Source organism: Spinacia oleracea, chromosome 2 (genome assembly GCF_020520425.1).
Source record: "Spinacia oleracea cultivar Varoflay chromosome 2, BTI_SOV_V1, whole genome shotgun sequence".
Classification (NCBI taxonomy): Eukaryota; Viridiplantae; Streptophyta; class Magnoliopsida; order Caryophyllales; family Amaranthaceae; genus Spinacia; species Spinacia oleracea.
Window position 1 is genome coordinate 108900764 of NC_079488.1, and position 20978 is coordinate 108921741.

A 20978-nucleotide genomic window follows, 5' to 3' on the forward strand; every position below is an offset into this window, starting at 1 on the left:
TAGATCGGATCGGCCGGTGGTCGCCTAGCTTGGAGGATAATTAGTTTATTTTGGTTGTGTTTGGTTTTTAGAGGATTCAACAAAAATTAGAGGATTTGGTCAATTTAGAGGTTTAACCAATTCAATCCTCTAATATAGGTGTTTGGAAGTTAGAGGATTGGAATGAATCCTCTAATTCCAAAAAGTTAATCCATGTAGCTTTTTCAATTAGAGGATTGTGTTGGATAAGTTGAAAAGACAATTCAGTCCTCAAGGTGAAAAATGGTTGATATATTTTTTCTTTTCTTTATTCACTTTAGTACTTAACTTTACTACTTTGCTTACCTTGTATTTTAGATTTTACTTAACTAGACATTTTTCTTAAATAGATGATGTAAAATATAATTAAATATAAAAATAAAAATTGAGTTTCTTTTATAGTATGAGTTTATGTAAAAAAGTATTTCTTAGTCAATCATATTCTGCAAATTAGACATTTAATCATTTATTTTCGTAAAAGTTGTTAATGAGATTAACAAACGCAGCAAACGCCAATCATTGACCCATGGCAAGCAACGAGAGATCTCTTGGGCAAAAATATTACTACTTCAAACAACAAAAGACCAAGAAATATTAGAAAAAGAACTCAACAAAAACCAAGAATATTAGAAAAAGAATTGGAAAAATGATATTTAGGCATCTAAAACAAGGTGGAAATGGCTCTGCCCTTCCTCATGCTCTCAAATTGCATTGATCTCATTCACACAGTCACTCTTCACAACTACATTGTTATAGCCATGCTCCATCGGCCAATTGTAGCCCCAAGAACACGAGCTTTGCTTCAGCCACTTTTGCTTCCCACAGGTCTCTACAATTACATTTCAATTTAATAGGAATGTTGTTTAATTACTTTTCATATTATACATTTATTCCAAAAAAAAAATCTAACCATGGATATTCATATATTTAGCAATTACTTATTCTCTATCATTAAATAAGTCAATGTCCTTATTGGTAATTTTACACAATCAAACAACTACTATTATATATCAGCTATTTAGTACCAAACACTTTTACAAAATCAGCTAATACAATCAGCTATTCAAACAAGCTAATACCAACAGCTAGTCAAAACTGCTAATACAATCCGCTACCGCTAACAGCTAACCGCTAGTTGCCAAACAGGGCCTTTACTTTTTTTAGTTCGTTTGCTTTTCTTCCTTCTAGTTGGGGTAGAGCCTCAAGCAAAACATAAACCTTTTAGCTTTTAGAGGCACCATCTTTCTTAAGAAAAAACGTGACTTTCATAGACAAAAAAAGAAAAGTAACAATAGTTGCATAATAGGATTAAAAAAAAAAAAAGTAAGCAACATGTTATGTATTGATAGGCGAGAACAGACTCTATTGCCTATATAGTCGGGTATCAGTAGGGATTGATATACATACCAACTAGTGTTTGAATATGTTTAGTGGTCAAGCCTCTTACTGCAACGTTATCCGTTATTAGGGTTATATGTTTTGAGCCTATTTTCAAGGATTCGCATATGTCTAGAGAGTACTATATAAACTTTTTAGGTTATAACCTAATTGTTATGTAATATGTACTCCTCAAGATCAATAAAACTTTCATCTCCTCTTCTTGTGGACGTAGCTAACACATCGTTAGTGAATCACGCTAAATCTCTGTGTTCTTTATTTACGTTATTTATAATCTTTCTTGTTTCTGTTATAACATCCAGCTATAGGACTTGTAAGAAAATTTGGAAATGAAAGAAGTCTACCGGAAGCCTTTGGTACTTATATGTGCACCACACATTTCAATTGAAAAGGAAATAAACAAACGTGTAAATCTTGTGTATTCTATTTGCTATCTGTACAAATTTACAAGTGAAGGATGTGATACAGAGATTACAAACTCTATATAAAAAATGGAAAGAATAAAATGAATAAACCTCGTGCTATTGTGCACCAAGGATTCACACTTGAAGCTAGACTATAAATGTCATCTGTCTGTACTGGTTCTGTTAAGGATTGATCAAAATGGAGTCTTCAATTAAGCAGAAGGATGTCTGTTTGAAGTAGTATTGCACATGCACTCCGGCGCAGGATACTTGGTAACATCTTTTCCTGGTTTGCTTTTCCTGAATTCTGGTTGCCCTAAAGAGTCTTGGTGAAGTTCCTTGATGATTTTGTTGAACTCACTTTCAGGCAGAGACGAATTCAGAAAGTACGGTAACATGTGTCTCTTATTCGGGGTTATGTGCTTTCTGTGTCCTGCATAAGCCCTTTGCCCCTGTAAAAACCAGCAACTAGATTTAGTGCCAAAATTATTACTGCATCTCAAGCTACAAATTGCTGTGTATTTGAGTTGATTCCTTATATTCCGTAAGTGTATTCTCCGTATAACTTTATACTAAAACAAACACCAGCAATGACACAAGTAACACATGTTACCTCTTGTGCAAAATTTTCCCGCCAAAAACATTTTTCCTAAAGAAATCTCTACGTTTTTATTTTGTTTTCTATCATTTTATATAAGTGTTTTATGCATGTAAACACAATATTGGTTTAAAGATTATGCAAATAATAGATACATGCAATAATAATTTGTTAAAAATGAACTTTGGATATTTTAGTCAAATAGGTATACATATTTAATAACGGGAAATATATTTACTCAATATTATCATGCAGGTAAGACATGTAATCCGTATGTAATAGGACGAAAATTGCATATTACTACGTATATGATTAAATTAGTATGTTCAAGATTTATTAATTACATAGTATGTAATAACTTTAGGGGGAGAACTGTTCCAGTTAATTATTTTTAAAAAAACTGATAATAATCCTTTTAAAGTATTTGTCTGCACGGGACGTAATCTAGTATATAAAAAAGTCAAATATGATAAAAGTACCTGGATAGCATGTCCCATGTTTCCCCCATGAGATGCCATGAATACATCACTCTTCTCACAGACTATATAGTCAATGGCCGCCATGAAAGAAGCTTTGTTTGCAAATGGCTCTAGCTCACCAGGCAACGCAAGATCTTCTTTGTTGTAAAAGTAAGGGAACTCGGTAGTGAGAGGAATCAAGGCATATTTCCCGCCAAGTGGGTGTCCTCCTGCCCAGTATATTCTAGCACTCTTTGGTGCACCAAAAGCTTTGAGCAACCTACAGGAGAATAATGGTGATTAATAAGTAAAACAGACGAAACATTTAGGCTCCGTTTGGTTTGGTGTAAAATATGTCTAGTGCAAAATGATTTTCCATGGAAAACATTTTCCAAGGGAAAACACAATTCCAAACTAGTTTTCTTTTGTTTGGTTCCTTAAAAGAAAATGTGATAAGACGGTGAAGAATGAGGGGAAGAAGAGAGAGGGAGGTAAGGAGGAAAGGTGGAAAAATGGTTTCCCTCCCTTACAAACGGAAAAGGTTTTTCCACATTTGAGGGAGTTATGGGAAATTATTTTCCATCCCTTGCCAAACCAAACAATGTAAAATGATTGAAAGGGAAAAATCGTTTTCCATGAAAACGTTCTACACCCTACCAAATAGAGCCTTATGCTAAAATGGATTAAAGTACATAGTAATGTCGTAAACCATTACCGAGCAACTTCGAGGGCATTCAAGGGGCAAAGACCAGCAAGTTTTCTTTCATGGGAAGTCATGTTAGACTTGCCAGTAAGAAGCTTAGGGCGCCGCCTCCTTTCATTGTTTATGATATCATCATACTCTGGGCTTAAGCCGGGTGAACATCCAGTTCTTATCCACACATCTTTCTCCATGCGCAGATGTAGAGCTACGTAAGGGCCTCTGCTGCTCATCCTCTCCGCGATTTTATTACCAAAACGTTGAATGTGGGGAGCAAACTTGAGTGCCTGAAATGCAACCTGATAAAAGGAAGTAAAAAATTGTAAGAAACAAAATCATTACCAAGTAAATAATATAGTAATAGATGATCATTGTTAGACACATATGATACCTTGCAACGGAGCTTCTGAAGATCAGATGGGAGATCCTTAGAGAGCCTGGAATCTAGACCACGTAACAGCAAAACACCATACTTTCTCAGCTGCAAGGAAAGCAAACATGTACTGTGATTAGTGTGACTCATCTAATGCAAATAAGTAATTTTCAAAACTTAGATGTATGTCAGCAAAAGATTAATTGTTGCTACTAGCCTACTAGTATTATTGATAAAGAAATATTTTAGCTTATCCATAAACAAAATACATAGAAAATCTAACAAGCCAAATTGAATCTGTGTAGGAAGTCGATCCTCTTAATGTTGCAATAATTTAGATGTTGCCTCTGCTTACTTCTTAATTAAGGTCCAGGTCGTAATATTAACTAGTCAAAACGTAAACCCACTACAGAAACACAATATGAACTAAGTTCAGAAAAATGATGCTAGCAGGCGAGTCTAAGAATGGTAAACTGAACAATTTTAGGTGAAATACAGAACTGTTTCTTATATTCTTATTTTACTTGATTTGGGAGAACGAATTTAAAGCAAGAATAAGACGGTTTCATAACAACAAAAAAAGACACTAAAGCATGCATTTAAACCCTCTTTCTCGGATTTACTGTTCGATATACTGCAAGAGACCAGAATACAGAACAGAGGTGAAACCAATCTGATGACAGAAGACAGATATGAAAGGTCGCAGGACAGATACAAGAATTTTATTTTCTTCGCAAGTCTTATCTTCGTACCTTCATTCCCTTATACCGTTGAAAATAACATCAAATGAAAGTTGCAATTCTGTATATTATTCCTACAACTTGCTCCTGGGATTTGAGGAAGATCCTAAGCCGTAGAGAGTATATTCAGCAAGTTGGTGGTTGGAATGAGGTGGCTAATGATGGGAAATTCTCCATAGATAGAATGTACAGAAAAATGGAGGGTGATTTTGAGAAAGTTTCATGGAGAAGAATGATTGCAGCTAGAGCATATTTATAACTTAGCTAGCTGCTCAGAATAGGCTCCATACTGCTGACAGGTTAAAAAAATGGGTGATTCGGTGTTCTGTAACTGTGTGTTATGCAACAGCAAGCTGGAAACTATGGAACATCTATTCTTTTAGTGTATTACTTCAACAATAAGTCGGCATTAACAAACAAAGTCAAGTCAACATACAGTTAGTAGATTGTAATCTAGTGTAATAAGCCATATTGTATTTATTGGTCAGGGTGATATAACTACCACCTCAAACAACATACCATATGCTAGCTGAGGTTACAGTGTTACACTAGCTAAAACAACACTGCACAACAGAGGATTATTTCTCGTGTAATTACCTACTCAGTGTTTGTTACAACAAGGATTACATATCAGCTAATTAATAAATAGCTAGTCACTTTTCCTATTGGTCCTAACAGAGTAACATGTCATAAGTTGTAATCTAGCAGTAGTATAAATAAGGTATTTTTTTCCTAATAATTGCTTATTCATTCGGTTACAACTTCTCTCAGTATTAGCTTTAAGCCCTGAGTCTTAAGGATTTGGCAATGAAGGTATAAACATCTCTTCCTTATGTTAATGGTTCCGCAAGTGATTACATTATTGGAACTATATAAAGTATCCCAAGTCGCCTTATATTCTCTGTAAAAAGCTTTTCTTACCAAATTAATACGATGTACTCCCTCCGTCTCTTTTTGTTCTTTACGTTTGGTATTTTTCACGCGTTTTAACGACTAATTAATTTGCATCGAGATTCCTCAATTTTTTTATTTAAACAAGATAAATTACATTTATTTATAGTGTTTTTACTTTTACCAAAATTCTAATATTGGGAAACAAGAAAATTTTAATGTCCCAATGGAAAAGTGTGAAAGATTAAATGACCTAATGAATTTAATTGGTTAAAATAATAATTGGACACAAATTTTGATAGAATATTAAGTCATTTATGTGATAATATAAAAGGAAAGGTAAAGAACATTTTGAAATACCCAAAAAGGAAAATGTAAAGAACAAAAAGAGACGTAGGGAGTAGATTCTTAGTTCCTAAAAAGCTTTAATGGCTAATCCTCTACTTTTTCTTATTTATTTGTAGGTAATTCTCAAAGTTTGACACCTAATCTATCAAAACAGCAGCAGCTAAGCACACAACTCCTAAGCATAGAATATTGAACTCAAATCCAAGTTGAAATCAGCCTATCAAGTATTGAAATTCAAAATCAGGTCTGAAACAAAATGAGCAAGTTACCCTTCCAAGGTAGTGATGGCGGATCCAATGAGGGGTGGCATGAAAGGGAGTTTGACTCTCCTCAGCTGGTTTTGTCCTCAAAAGTGTTGAAGGAAGTGAGGAAACAATCCTTACATCATCTGCAAGAACACTCTTGAAGTGCTCCAAATCGAAAATATCCGAAAATTCACTGAAAAAATTCAATTCAATTCAATACGATAAACAATCTAGATAAGGAAATGAAATTGGAGTATGAAAAATGGAAAAAGGGAGCAACCTTTCATCTCCCCAGATGATATTAACTTGGAAAACTGGAACAACAAGGGCAGCTCCCAGTATTCTAGCAATAACAACAGCATCTACAATCTGATTTCTCTGTTGATTAATACCACCACTTACAACCACCATCAGATAATCAGTTCTGTTCCTGTTCATCTCTCTTCTATAATCTTGGCTAAATTCCAGACATGGTTTATACCCTAACCCATCCGGCTGAGCCCAGAATGATGAACTACTGTTCTTTTCATCTTCATTTTCTGGTAAACTCATACTTGTTACCTCCTCTTCTTGTTGCTGCTGTTGCTGCAGCTTCTGTTGCTGATTACAGGGGTCCATGTTGAGATTGAAGTAAAGCTTCGTCATACCCAGAAACCCCAGAAACCCCAGAATGAAGATTGTTAAAAACCATAGTTTAGGGTTACCCAGTTGCCTTCTCTTGGAACATTTGTTCTTCTTAGGAGGAGATACTACAAGCATGGACTGTAAGGAGGAAGAAGAAAGAGAATTGATGATTTCAGATGAAACTGCTATGTAAGATTGTTGCTTCTTAATAATAGTCTTCCCCATTGAATCAAATCAGACAGGAGAATGATGAAATTGCTTAACTAAATTAAATTAATAATAATGGAAAGGGGAAGTGGGAAAGTGGGAAAGTGGGAAAGTGAAGGAGGGGTTGCTTGTTCTGTTCTCAAGAATTTGAACCAACCAATCCATTATTATTGCTATTATTACAGTAGTTATTATTATTGGCCTAATAATTTCCAACCTGTTTCCAGAAAGTAAAGGAGGAAGAGAGAAAGAATCAGACAGAAATACAGAATTGCACACAATAGAAGGTAGGCGGCGGGAACATTGGGGATAGACCATAGACCCATATCCTACGCGTCCTCACCCTGCTATTGGCCCACCCGGGCCAACCCATCACTTTGTGTCCTCACTTGCTTTTCTTGTAAACAAAACAAAACAAAACAAAACAAAACAAAACAAAACAATCATATCAATGAATAAGGGGAAAGTGCAAAATTAAAGTAGTGCATGGGCCGGTTAACGGCCTGTTCGGGCTGGTACGATGCGAGAGGTATTGTGATGGGTCATGGTCTCATGGATCATGCATGGACATCGTATTAGAAATTCGACACGAGTTATATGAGTCGGTACGCTTGTCTTTGAAGCAATTAACAAAACAAAAATGAAATTAGTTAGGGTGTTGCTAGCACGGCACGATCATGTCCGACATGGGCCTCGTTTGTAATTGACAAGCACAAATCCGACACGACTTTCCCCTTGGCTCGTTCTAGACATGCATGGACATCATATTAGAAATTCGACACGAGTTACACGGGTCGGCACGCTTGTCTTTGAAGCAATTAACAAAAAATCTTGAAATTAGTTAGGGTGATGCTAGCACGGCACGATCCGATCCGACACGGGCCTCATTCATAATTGACAGGAACAAACCCGATACAACTTTCCCCTAGGCTCGTTCTAGACATTGCCCGTTAGGGCACGAGGCGTGTTGGGCCCGACACCTGCCCACCTTTGTGCAAAATAAATAGCAAAATGACTTTATTGTTTTATTTTATTTAATAGTGCATGTGAATAAAAGAAGAGATAAGGAAAAGAAAACAATAAAATTAAGTCTAAAAACTATACTCATCATAATGTGTACATTGTAAAAGAAATATAAAGGAAACATGGAAAAATGGATGAACTAAATAAAAAATATAGTCCATAAGCACTAGCTAAAATTTATCGATTTCGGAATCGATTTTTTTACAACAAGTTTAAGAAGTAAAAAGTAACAAATTGTCGGCTGAGCTACCTCTTAAAATAAGCCTACAATGTCAACTAGTAAGTAGTAATTCGTAACCTTATCCGTAGACCTGATCAACATAAGCCCGACCCGCTAGCTCGGCCCGGTCCAAATTTTTGCTGGGCATAAGTTTCTGGCCCGGCCCAGAATTTAAAAATAAAAAAATGCGGGCTTTGGATAATGTAAAACTACAATTTAGTTACAAATTTGGCCCAACTCGAAAAATGGCCCGAAAAATCCGGTATTTAAGGCCCAAAATAGCGGATTTGTGCACAAAAAATCGACCCGGACCTTGGCCCGATTTAGCCGGCTTGATGGGCTGGTTATTTTACATCTCGGCCCGCCCCGCCCCGCCTCGCCTTTTGATCATGTCTACCTTATCCATAGAGTGGGTCTAGGCACATGTAGCACCCCTACACCTATTTTGTGACTTGTGTCCCCATGAATTGTTGACGATTTGTGATTAAATCGTGATTTGAGCATGATATGAAAATGCTTGTATTTCATGAGAGAGTTTATCTTATGATGGATGGTGGTGGTTGGAAGGCATATGAGGGGTTATTGGCGAAATTAAAATAGTGGAACTTCATCAAAGGAGAGAAGAGAGATTCGTGAAAAGAAATAATATTTTATATTTTCGTTTTGGGCGGAGAGTTGAGTGTAAAAGGTTTCATTTAGCAACTAAGTAAATGAATTGCAACTTAATTTTCTATGGTTAACCGCTAACAAATAGTACTACGTAGGGCCATAGTCATGAAGGTGACCGAGACTCATGACCTATTTGTTCCATTAATTATATTCTTTTAATTTTTTTGCAAGTAGTTTGATATAGCACTATGTAGTTGTTAGATACCGATTGTATTATCCTCCGTATTTTAAAAAAAAATGATTAGTGAGGTAAATTTCTACTCATTAGATTCGAAGAGACTTGGCATATGATAGGGAATGACGTTCTTGACCAGCCACACATTACTTCACATAGAGACATGAGATACATATAGGTGGAAGTCACCTCCACAAGACCGGTTGGCTTTAAACACATATGGGGTTGCACGTGGTAATCCGGGTCCGACAGGAGGGGGAGGTATTATTAGAGACCATCTAGGCTCTCTACCAGTACGCCTTCTCGGCTAACTTTGGTTATTATTTATCCTTCAGAGCTGAGTAATTAAAAGCACTAGATTTGGGGCTGGAACTTGCGGCTTGTGTGGGTACTAGCAAGCTTATGGTTCAAATGGACAATCAAGTTGCTATTCAACTGTTACGAGGGTCAGAGACTTACGGAGGAGATTGTGTGCATATTTTGCATACCCGTCGCAATATAATCATGATCAATTGTTGGGAAGTTTCACTTCACCATGTGTATCGAGAAGGAAATAGGCCAATATATTGGCTACCTAATGTAGGCGTGGTGCAGACAACAAAGATGGAGATGGTACAAGCATCACTATTGGAGCTTGGAAGGATTATTCATGAAGACTCAATGGGAGTGGCATACGTTTAATCCCAAACTAGTATTTGGGCCCGGGCGATGCCCCGAATTATTGTGTGAATAACAATTGATTATTATGTTCTTTAATAAAATTATGTTGATTTATTTTTTCACAGTAAAATTATTCTGTATTATAATAATATTAATTTTGCAAAGATAACATGTAAATAGGTTAATTGGATGATGCTCTAGTTTTGAAACTGGAGTTTGAAGGTTTGAATCTTATACAAACCATATTTCTCCTTTTTTAAATGAAAGTGTACTGATAACATAGACTTATGGACTAAGGGAGATCGTCACGTGACATATAGACATTTGTGGAAACACCTTTTAATATATAATAAATATAGATATTTAGATTGTAATTTATTTTTGTTGTGTCTTACCCCTCATTTGCAACAAAAAATAAAAATAAAAAAATACCGAGCCTAAGTTTTCGTAAGCAAAGTAATTCCTAACACTATCGGACTAGAGCTGTTAAAAACTAACCCGACTGAACAATGATCTGAACCCGATACCCGACCGAAAAATGACCTTAACCCGATTTTTACCACACAACATGTTAGTAACTCGACCTGTGGAGTAAATATTTTACGTTTCAATTTTTGAGATGACTAAATCAGATATGGACTCAATCTTAACCCGTGTCCCAGAGTGAACCCTGCGTTTTAACCGACCCGAAAATTATCTGATCCGAACTTGACCCGAAACCCGAGATTAACTGCTACACACCCGATTCAAACCCGAAATTGAACCCGACCCAATCATGAATCGACCCGAACCCGGCTTGTACCCGAAATAGAAAAACCCGACATGACCCGACCGAAAATCAACCCGACCGAACCCGACATGCACCCGAGAAATAAAATAATCCGACACAACCCGACATTATCATGATCCAAGACCCGAGATGACCCAACCCGAACACGACGACCTACTTTGACAGCTCTATATCGGACCCTATGGTTCGTTAATGATTCCGAGTCCAATTCTTTAAGACACATTTTCGGGAACTTTCTAAACCCTTCGAAACTTAAACCCGACTTACAACTTACACGTAGCCGAAATCCCCCAAAAACGACTAGCAAAGACAAACTTGTAATTCATCTTCACGGTGGTTGTTCTTCAACCTCGCTCCAGTACTCTCGATTATGCGACAAAAAGCTCTGAAAATGTCGCTAATTAGGGTTTCGGAAAGAGCGTCGAGTATAGCGTCCACTCTATGCCGGAATCACCAATTTTCTCTCCTCAGTAGCCGTTTTCATTCTCTATCTGAAGTTCACAGCAAGGTACTACAACTTACTTCTGTTGATTCAAATCATTATACCTCAGTAGGGTTTAAGGTTTTAGGGGGTTTATTGATTTTTCGCGACCTTATGATTATATAGTTGATATAGGTAGTGTATTATCATTTATGCTAATTTGATTTCTGATGTTGAATTTTGAATATGGAAATTTGTCATTTCTTGTTCATGTTCTATGGAGTTCCCTTGTGTTAGAACTGACTATTTATGTCTCTATATCTATTTTTGTCCTTCTTGAATAAATATGTAATTTATAAAATGAAGCCACCCTGCCCATCTTCTTGGGGTAGGCACCATTTTTGCAAAGATATGAAAATGGTTGCTTATGATTTGTTGATATAGGGTTTAAGGTTTTAGGTAGTTTATTGATTTTTTGCGAACTTATGATTTGTTGATATAGGTAGTGTATTATCATTTATGCTAATACGAAGTATGATTTCTCAACTCTAATGAGCGCATCTCCGATGTTGGATTTTGAATATGGAATTTGTTCTTTCCTTGTTCATGTTCTATGGAATTCCCTTTAGTTAGGACTGACTAGTTTATGCCTCTATATCTGTTATGGTCATTCCTGGATAGATGTAATTTATAAAATGAAGTCACCCTGTTGATCTTCTTGGGTTGGGCACCACTTTTGCAAAATGGACTTTGAGTTTTTGTAAACTTTGTTATTTGCAGGTCTTTGATTTGTTAACGGCGGGTCAGCGCCGTTCGTTTTCATCATCTATTTGTGGATTTACTAGGGTTCTTGGAGGCCCCTACATAAAAGACTGTAACTTTGGGTTTTGTTTCAGCTCTTTTTTAATTCCCCCTCCCCTCCCCCCCAAAAAAGTTTCTTAAGCAATGTGTTGATTTTGGTCTTTTGTGGTTTTCCCTTGATGTTAAGTCCAAAGCAATTTCTGGGTGCGGCATGGTGGTTCAGGAGTATTAGGTGCTACAAGACTAATCCATGGCTCAGGTATTCACATGTCCATTACATTTCCTTGTTTCCTGAGACCTTTTCTCTCTTTTCTCGTTATATGCTTTCTCGAACAATAGACTTTTTTGTAAGGTGGGGAATTTTGGGTAAGGGAGTTACTCTCGAAGTAACAAACAGAGACCCAAATAATATTATATCTTTATTTATTTCCCTTGTTATCTTTGCCAATATATTGGCACTTCTAGTTCTAGTGTTGTAAACTGATGTTTCTTTAGCCTCTAGATTAAGACTCTGGTATTCATAGTTTGTTGTGAGTTAGCTCAAACTTATATCCCGTAGAAATGATGATGTGTTTATTCTATGCTTATAAGTTTCTGATACCAACTTCTTGTGTTTGCCTGGTAGCTGTTATGTCAAAAGATTATTACGAAACCCTTGGCGTGGGCAAGAATGCAACTCAATCTGAAATCAAGAAAGCTTTCTATGGGGTATGCGTTCTACTATCATCGTCTTGATGGAATCATTAATCGTAACTAACAATCAAAAAATCATAATTTTCTGTTTTGTGGTTTGTGAGAATTGATCATTTCATTATCCTCCTACTCTAAACAAAGGTAGTTTGCAAACTAGATAAGTGATATGTTGGTGATGAAGGCAGTAAAAGAGGAGAAATCTGACGATTTTTTTTTCCTTTTTCTTCAGTACTTTGTATAAATTCTGATTAATACTTTTTTCTATTAATGGGTCAAATGGAGCCACAGTTAGCAAAGAAATATCATCCTGATATGAATAAAGATGATCCTAATGCTGAAAAGAAGTTTCAGGAGATCAATAAGGCCCACGAGGTATGATCTGGTTTCCAAATTCTATTGTTGGATAAAGACTTAACTTTCTTCTTATTTGTGCAATGTGTACCCAGATGCATAATTTCGTCTTCTGTTAACTTATAGGTTTTGAAAGATGAGCAAGAACGTGCGGCTTATGATCAGGTAAGAAAGAATGTGCAATTCATGATGAGAATATCAAATGCATAGTGGTTGTTTGGTCGAGATACAAATACATGGGAAGTTAATTTTCTATGAATTAGATATATGGGCTCTTATTTGTTTGACGCTATCATAGGAAGTGGAAACTCCTTGGTATTTTATTTTGCCACAAAATGGAGGAATTTACATATCCACTTCCCCTTAGGTAAGTATAACTTCCATGAGAAGTAGAAATTTCCACATCCAACCAAACAATTTTGACATTTCCTAGGAAATTAAATTTGGTGGGCATTGGAAATTTGGAAGTACTACTTCCTTTTCTAACCAAACAAGCACATAATTTATTGTTACATAACTTGGAAATTCTGAGGTTTTTTTTAATTAATTTTTGGGTTGTGTGTGTATGCTTAATTTAATATGGTTTGGCATTGGATCTGTTAAAAGGTTGAAAGTGATTCCATCCCATAATGAAATGGCACAAGGAATTTAGTTCAATGACATCGATCCATTGGTGTCCATAGTATCTCGTCTTTCTTTTAGAACATCTAATAACAGTGAGCTTCTCATTATCCTATCTTTTTTGATGTTGATTCGAATGGAGCTATAATGCTTTGTGCAAGGAAGTTCACACAGTATCAGGAACTATTGAAGAGGTTCATGTGTGTACTAGAATACATAGGTTTAAACCGATTACTTTCATGTATGGAAGACCTTAGATTCCAAACGTGTATTTGCACGGAAGCTTATTTTTCTTTCCTTTCGAAGAGTTGCCTCCTTTAACCTGTATGTATTTCAATTCTTTGCATTATGAAGTTTAACTTGGCAGTCATGCTTGCTTGGTGTTCATATAGTTCGATTGACTCACTAGTGTGGCATAGTACCTCTAGATGGAAGTTACATATGTTAATGTAGTATGGAAGTTATATTTGTAACAAAATTTGGGGTAATCTAAAACAGTCTGTTCATGGAGATCTAAGTTTTCATTGTTCTGGACATGGCTGTATGCTTTTTCGTTCCAATGTTGTCACCTCTATTGGAGCCATTGATTTTGAGTTACTATTCCCCGCTGAGTTCCAGTCCATTCGTTGCAGTCATTTGGTCAAGGGATTAGGGTTGTGTAGTATTGTCAATCTTGTGATTGTTTATTGTTTTATGAATAACCAGACACCTTTATACAACCTACTGATGATTGTTGTTTTCTTTCATTGTGTTTAATGTAGGTGGGCCATGATGCATTTGTACAAAGCAAAGAAAATGGTGGTCCTAATCCACATGAGAGCGGTGGGGGTTTTAATTTTCATGATATGTTCGACGTAAGGATTTTAATTTTTTTTGCAGAACTTTTCTGTATAGTGGTGTTTTCGACTTCTTAGAAATCTCCTACCTGCGTACCTTTGGTTGTAGTTGATTTGTAATTAATTGATACGTGGTATGTTTTTGGTGCTATATTTAGATTCTTTTTGAACTGGGATTTTTCTGTTTTTCTTATCGGGTTGTCGATAGGTTTTGTTGGTTGATTTTTAATCGTGAAATTAAACATGAATATCTAAACAATACAAGTATGGGTTAATAATTATCATCAAAGCAGAAATATAAACCTGAGAATAAGTTCGACATCTATGTACTGGACACTCGGATCCATACCCGTATCCGATCCTTCTATCCGGGTCCAGGTATTAGTTTGAACGAGTGGAACACAACATCTAAAGCTCTTTGTTCTCTTATCTTGGCCTCTATTTCGAGATTGTTATAGGAGGAATAATTTTGGGACCTTGTTATGGAGAGAATTTTAAAGCATTAGATGAGTGGAAATGAGCGTGTTTATTCTTTTTTGGTATATCATTTTTAATTACTTTTGTTCTTACATTTTTCTTTTTAGGACTTGTCTTCTCTCGGGGGGTGTTATGTTGATTTATTCCAGGCAAATAAGTTTATATAAATTCAATTAAGTTAAATAAGTGTTAGTAAGTTTAATTCACAACCACAACAAGTACATGAAATAAGTAGTAAGAAATTCCAATAAGTACAAATAAGTTCCAGTTAGTTCAAACAAGTGTCAATATACATGAAATAAGTAGTAAGAAATTCCAATAAGTACAAATAAGTTCCAGTAAGTTCAAACAAGTGTCAATAATGAAGCGAGTTAAAGCCCCTTCTTCTTACCATCTTTACAGATTTGTTTAGGTACTTTATTGGTTTTTCCTACTTTTGTGAGTTTTTACTAAGATGAACCTTACATGTTGTTTCCATCTAATTTTGTTCTTTGATTTTCCACCATTAAAATAACTTAAAAACTTAGGTCTTTAAGTTTCAATTAAATAGAAAGCACACTTAGTTTCTAGTATGTACATCAATTAACAAATTTATTCGAGAATATTGTTAAAGATTTCAAGGATTGAAGGTATTGCATGTCATGTCTTTAAACTTAGAGAAGAGCTAATTCTTAGTTTCATTTTTTGCCGGTTTAAAATTCTCTTTGGTTTGAGAATGGCTGTGGTGGCTGTATTTTCTTTACACGAGTGGATCAGTGGATGTGACGCAATAGTATGTCTCATGTTTCCCAAACAAGCCATTATATTTCACGTGAGCAGTGTCTTATTTAGGATACACGAGGAGGATTATGTATTATAGGTTTGGTTTGGGGAGCATCATTTTTTCTTTGCCTTTAATCATGACATGGCTTTATTTTGATGGCAAAGGTTCCTGAAAGCTTGATTACATTCACGTTGTTGGCTAGGTTCACTGAATGTTAGGATGACTTTATAACTACCGAATGGTAGATGGTGATTTGTACACGGAGGAAGTATTTGTAGTTGTTCGGTTAGAGGTGGCCTAGTCCGAATACAATATTTGAAGACTTGAAGTCCATAATAGAAGTTAGGTGTAACATGCTATGATATCTCGACATCAAACATATTTTCCGAGGATTCTTTATTGGGAGGGGTAGTGTTTTTGCTTCTAAAATGCAAGCATTATTACGATGCACTGAACGTCTGATGGAATGTCAAGACAGTCTCAATGGTACCAAGTTGATTGTTGAACGCATGCACAGCCACACTTGTTATAAACTTTTGTGGTTGTGCCAAATCTTAGTGATAAATGGAGTGTTTTGGTGGGGATGCATTAAATTTAGTTCTCTTCTATTCTATTTGTTAATATAAGACTATTGGGATTCTTTTCAGTTTTGAAGGAAATAATGCCTAAATCCTGATCTTGTTAGACCTACTAGGGGTTGCTTGCTCTTGGCATATATTGATTTTCGTACAGCCTGTTAGACCTACTAGGAGGGGTTGGCTGCTCTTTGCATACATTAGTTTTCTCTACAGTTATTCCCTGTTATGAAAACTTGCAATTGAACATAAAGTCAGTTAGGAGCATTTTTGCTGGCTCTAATCATGAAATAACTGCATCTAGAGTTTTAAACCTCTTAGATGACCCTTATTTAGAAATGTGCTATCTAGCATATATTGGTCGTGAGGAAGTTTTTTTTCTTTTTCTTCTAGACAATTATTCATCCTTTGTTGTTTCTGGTGAACACCATACTTCTAGAATCTAATTTCATACTTCGTGTCTCATACATGAAGACTTGATAAGAAATTGCCAGCAGTGTCAAAGTGATAATATTTGATTCAATCCGTGGGTACTCATGCCATGGCATTTCATGTTGTGGTGTGCAGTTCGCCAACATTTTCACGCCAAGAACGGGGCAAGACGTGAAGTTATCCTTAGAGTTATCCTTCATGGAAGCTGTTCGGGGATGCACCAAAACAGTGACATATCGAACAACTTTACTTTGTGAAGCTTGTGGTATGCTGATCGTTTTCGCCCTCATATAATGTTCGTTCTATGTATTTATTGACCCGAATTTGCATGGTTTTGATTAACATGCTCCAGTTTTCACGTATTCTGACTTTTTGTGTATTTGTTTTAGGCGGTTCAGGTGTTCCTTCTGGAACCAAACCTGCGACATGTCAACAGTGTAAAGGGAAAGGCCAGGTTGGTGAATATAAAGCAAAACCTTTTGATTTAATTTAATCTGTTATCTTGATGTTTCAATTTTCTTATTTTCAGGTGTTCATGCAACAAGGCCCAATTGCCTTTCAGTCGACTTGTATGAAATGTAGTGGGTCAGGGAAAACATATACGGTATGTTATACTTCCTATTGTTTATATTTGAAATATGGTGCTTAATACCTGATCTCTTAACTCTTTATCTATTGTGAAACGAACCCCTTTAACTTTTCATTTTTGCAATCAGACCCTAACAGTTTTTCAATTGTGAAACCGGCACATTTTAGCAATTATATTGTAACATCGGTTGCAATATATATACATATGGACCTGGATGTGGTGAATATTATGTTAAATATATTTCATTTATTGGCTTTGATATGTGGCATACAGACATATTGCAAATCCTGCAACGGTAATCGCGTGGTGCAGGGGTCAAAGTCTGTCAAACTAGATATCATTCCTGGTAAAAGTTTCTCTTTGATAGCAGATTATGTTCTTTTCTGTTTGTAAGTATCGATGATTGTTTCTTTGCTTTGTTTCCATGCCCTTTATCAACTTCTATTTTCTTGTTCTTTTTCTTCCTTTTTATCCCCCTTGTGAAGAGAAGGGGGTTTTGGTGATCACTGTTACCCGATTCACCAAATCCTCTACAAAGTGCACTTTGGTTTTTGTATTCCTTATGTGCTAAATTGACTTTGTACGTTTACAATTGGTATTTCCATATGACTCTCTCACTATATCGTGGGGGAGAAAGAAGACAGAGATGTAGATCTCCCCAAGGTCTCAGTAAGGGGAGCTGTTTGTGGAGATACTGATGGGAGAGTTACTTTCCTAAGATCTTTAGAAACTATGCAACAAAGCTTCTTTGATTTACAAGTGTTCAGTCACTTCAACTTTTAGGTGCACAAGAAGGTAGGAGAGATATGGACTCTCATCTTGGTGGAGTTGTTTAGTTTGAGATCTTGGTTGTATTTTAGTGTTTGAAGAGCCTAAAAGTTGAAATTAGACCGTTATATCTTATCAGATCAAACCTAAAAAAACTGACTAGTGCAACTGGCTTACTCGTGTTTTCATGGTCATTGTTCTCTGAATGGGGTGACTAGGCAAGTATTTTAAATCAATAAAAACATTGGTTAATTTCTTTCAAGTGATTTGTCAATTGTCACCATGACTTTCCCGTGTCTCCTCTTCCCGTAGTGCGAATTGATGTATATTGGATTAATAACAGCCAGCTCGAAGCTGGAAAATTACCATTCTTCTTGTTGTACGGAAGCTGTCTCCATACTAATATTTTATATTTTGATATGTTACAGGTGTGGATAATGATTCAACTATAAAGGTATCAAGAAATGGTGGGGCTGATCCCGATGGATACGGGCCAGGTGATCTGTATGTTATTATCAAGGTATCCTTTCTAGTTCCTGTTTCTAGTATTTATGCTGTTTTCTTTGCCGGTTCTTCTTTTGCAATGATATTACAAATTGCTACCGTAGGTCAGAGAAGACCCAGTTTTCCGAAGAGAAGGCTCTGACATCCATGTTGATGCTGTTCTGAGTATTACCCAGGTACCTTATGTTTCGCTTTGTGTGTGTGTGTGTTAACTGTTGAAATCTGTTGAAGTTTTGTTTTTGACATATTTTAGCATTTCTTTTACTTAAGTGTATTAACTCATGCTTTAGCATTTCTTTTACTTAAATTGAGTGTATTATTAACTCATGCTATACCATTTCAAGTACTCGTTTTATCAAATTTGTATCTTACGATCCTACAATTCGATTCTACCGATCCAATCCTACTTTCTCTCACCGATCCAAAGTGGGATACCGATCAACCTTGCTCTGACCTAAGCAGATAGAATATGCTTGGCGATTCAGTAATTGTAGACCCCAAGCCTTTATTGTGATCAGGGATACAGTTCTATTTCTCACTATTTTGCTTACCAAAGGTTAGATGAATCCAGTCATTGAGAACCTAATCCCTGATGCAGGCTATTCTGGGCGGGACAATCCAAGTTCCAACTCTCACTGGAGATGTTGTGGTTAAGGTATGTACAACATTCTTCAAGCACATATTTTGTATTATTTCCGACACTGAAGATTGGTATGGAGTATTTGATTACATTTTTGTTTTATCCCGTGAAGGTTCGTCCTGGAACCCAGCCAAGTCAGAAGGTCGTGCTGAAGAAAAAAGGTGAGCATATGCAGCTTTAGGTTCCCAATATTGTTCTGTAAGGTTTTTCCAGTTTTATATATCCTTCTCCTACATATATATCATTTATGATTCCATTTTGATATATATGGATTATCATATCGATATATCATCCAAGGAAGCTGTCCATAAAATTTTCAAAATATGATACAAAATTGAAAGCGCCCTTTGCAGTTTTGAAAATGAGATCAGTCTTCCATTATAATCTACAATTTAAACTAGTAGGATCATTTTCATTCTGGGTTACAGATACCCAGAAATGAATGAGTTTGTCGACACCGTATCCCTTTTATGCAATATCATTCATGTTTATGTTTTTAAATTAACATGCTTGCTTGTCTTTTCCGAACCAATCTGGCAAGTTATTTGTAACCTCTGATTTTAGGAATCTGGTTATCAATAATTCAATATGGCAGCAGAAGTATTCAAGATTTCAAGGATAGAGCCATCATATGACTGAATCCTATGTGTGTGTACCTTGCATCTGTTAATGTTCAAACTTGAAAGCTTGATGCATTCTGTTATTTCTTGCAGGGATTAAATCAAGGGGCTCTGCCTCATTTGGTGATCAGTTTGTGCACTTCAATGTCAGCATTCCAACGTGAGTTTGCTGAACAGTGGTCTTACATTCTTACATGTGTTTCTAGATTGTTGAACATTTACAATTTCCTGTCTAACGTGAGGATTTTACGCGGGTGGCGAAATATGTGCAGGAGTTTGACTCCAAGACAACGGGAACTGATAGAAGAATTTGCCAAAGAAGAGCAAGGAACATATGATAAACGTGCGGCTGGGGCCTCTAGATAGTTTGGAATTCTGTGAACGAAGTAGCAAAATCTTGCTTGCATTTTTTCTCTGGCAGCTAAGCTAAAAGAAGGAAACTCTATACAACTCTTGCATTTTGTTCTAGTTTAGGGTTTTCGATTCTTATTGAAGCGGTTGGGAATATTGTACTAGGTTCCCACTTTTTTTAGTGGGAGGGGTGGGGGGGATAGGTGATGAGTTTGTGGTGGTTGGCATAAGCTTAATCTGTTTGTTGAGCACGGAATTTTTGTTGGAAGTAAAGTAATACTCGAGTCATTTGACCTTGATCTGTGCAATAACATAGTGGTTGCTACTCCTGGTCTGTATATATATATTGTCTCAATGATTGAATAAACTCTGGCAGAATATTTTTAGTGGATTTACAGGAACTGTCCTACCCCTATATATGTTCTATTAAGGGGAGCCATAGTGTTACAACATAATAATGCAGGTTTGGTGACAGTATACATATGCTTAATCAATAATGTTACAACATAACTGTTCTTTTTAACTAATTATGAATTGGGGTTTGGTGACAGTACATATGCTTAATCAATAATCAATATTTGGACTAGCTCCACAATGGTTCGTTGATATGATCAATCAATTTTCATAAGCCGATACCTGCAAACTTGGTAAGAGTTTCAAAAATGCAGGTATCCCTATTTCAGTTGAAAGTCTGATTTTGCCAAAACTCGTTGTTTAGGATCCTTTTGGTTTGGTGTTAAATGTGTTAAAAAGTAATTTCTGATGGAAAATAATTTTGCAAGGAAAAATACCGTTCTAAACTAGTTTTTCTTTGTTTGGTTCTTTATAAGAAAATTAGTACTCCTTCCGCCTGTAAAAGATTGTCTCACATTACTTTTTGTTATGTCCTTATTTATTTGCCACATATCTTATTTAATAACTTTTTTCACTTGCTCCCTCTCTGTGCCTCTCTTTAATTTACCAACTCGTGCAATTTTTAGTTTTTTACATCTAAA

At 36.0% G+C, this 20978-nt stretch overlaps 2 protein-coding genes across 2 annotated transcripts; one reads left to right on the forward strand and one right to left on the reverse strand.

Annotated features, from left to right (window-relative positions):
* Nucleotides 1-1800: 1800 nt before the first annotated feature.
* On the reverse strand, nucleotides 1801-7294 carry LOC110782114 (O-fucosyltransferase 20-like). The gene is made up of 6 exons (XM_021986205.2): nucleotides 6454-7294; nucleotides 6198-6366; nucleotides 3968-4057; nucleotides 3592-3875; nucleotides 2898-3156; nucleotides 1801-2272 (listed from the first exon to the last, which is right to left on the reverse strand). The coding sequence occupies exons 1-6, from the start codon at nucleotides 7020-7022 to the stop codon at nucleotides 2033-2035; spliced, it is 1611 nt and encodes a 536-aa protein (XP_021841897.1). The 5' UTR covers nucleotides 7023-7294; the 3' UTR covers nucleotides 1801-2032.
* A 3506-nt stretch (nucleotides 7295-10800) lies between these two features.
* On the forward strand, nucleotides 10801-20378 carry LOC110782113 (chaperone protein dnaJ GFA2, mitochondrial). The gene is made up of 17 exons (XM_021986204.2): nucleotides 10801-11049; nucleotides 11743-11836; nucleotides 11951-12022; nucleotides 12389-12471; nucleotides 12745-12828; nucleotides 12934-12972; nucleotides 14190-14282; nucleotides 16647-16776; nucleotides 16901-16965; nucleotides 17041-17115; nucleotides 17374-17446; nucleotides 18297-18388; nucleotides 18477-18548; nucleotides 18971-19027; nucleotides 19125-19173; nucleotides 19726-19792; nucleotides 19905-20378. Exons 1-17 carry the CDS (start codon nucleotides 10912-10914, stop codon nucleotides 19996-19998), a joined length of 1377 nt encoding a protein of 458 aa, XP_021841896.2. The 5' UTR covers nucleotides 10801-10911; the 3' UTR covers nucleotides 19999-20378.
* Nucleotides 20379-20978: the final 600 nt, after the last annotated feature.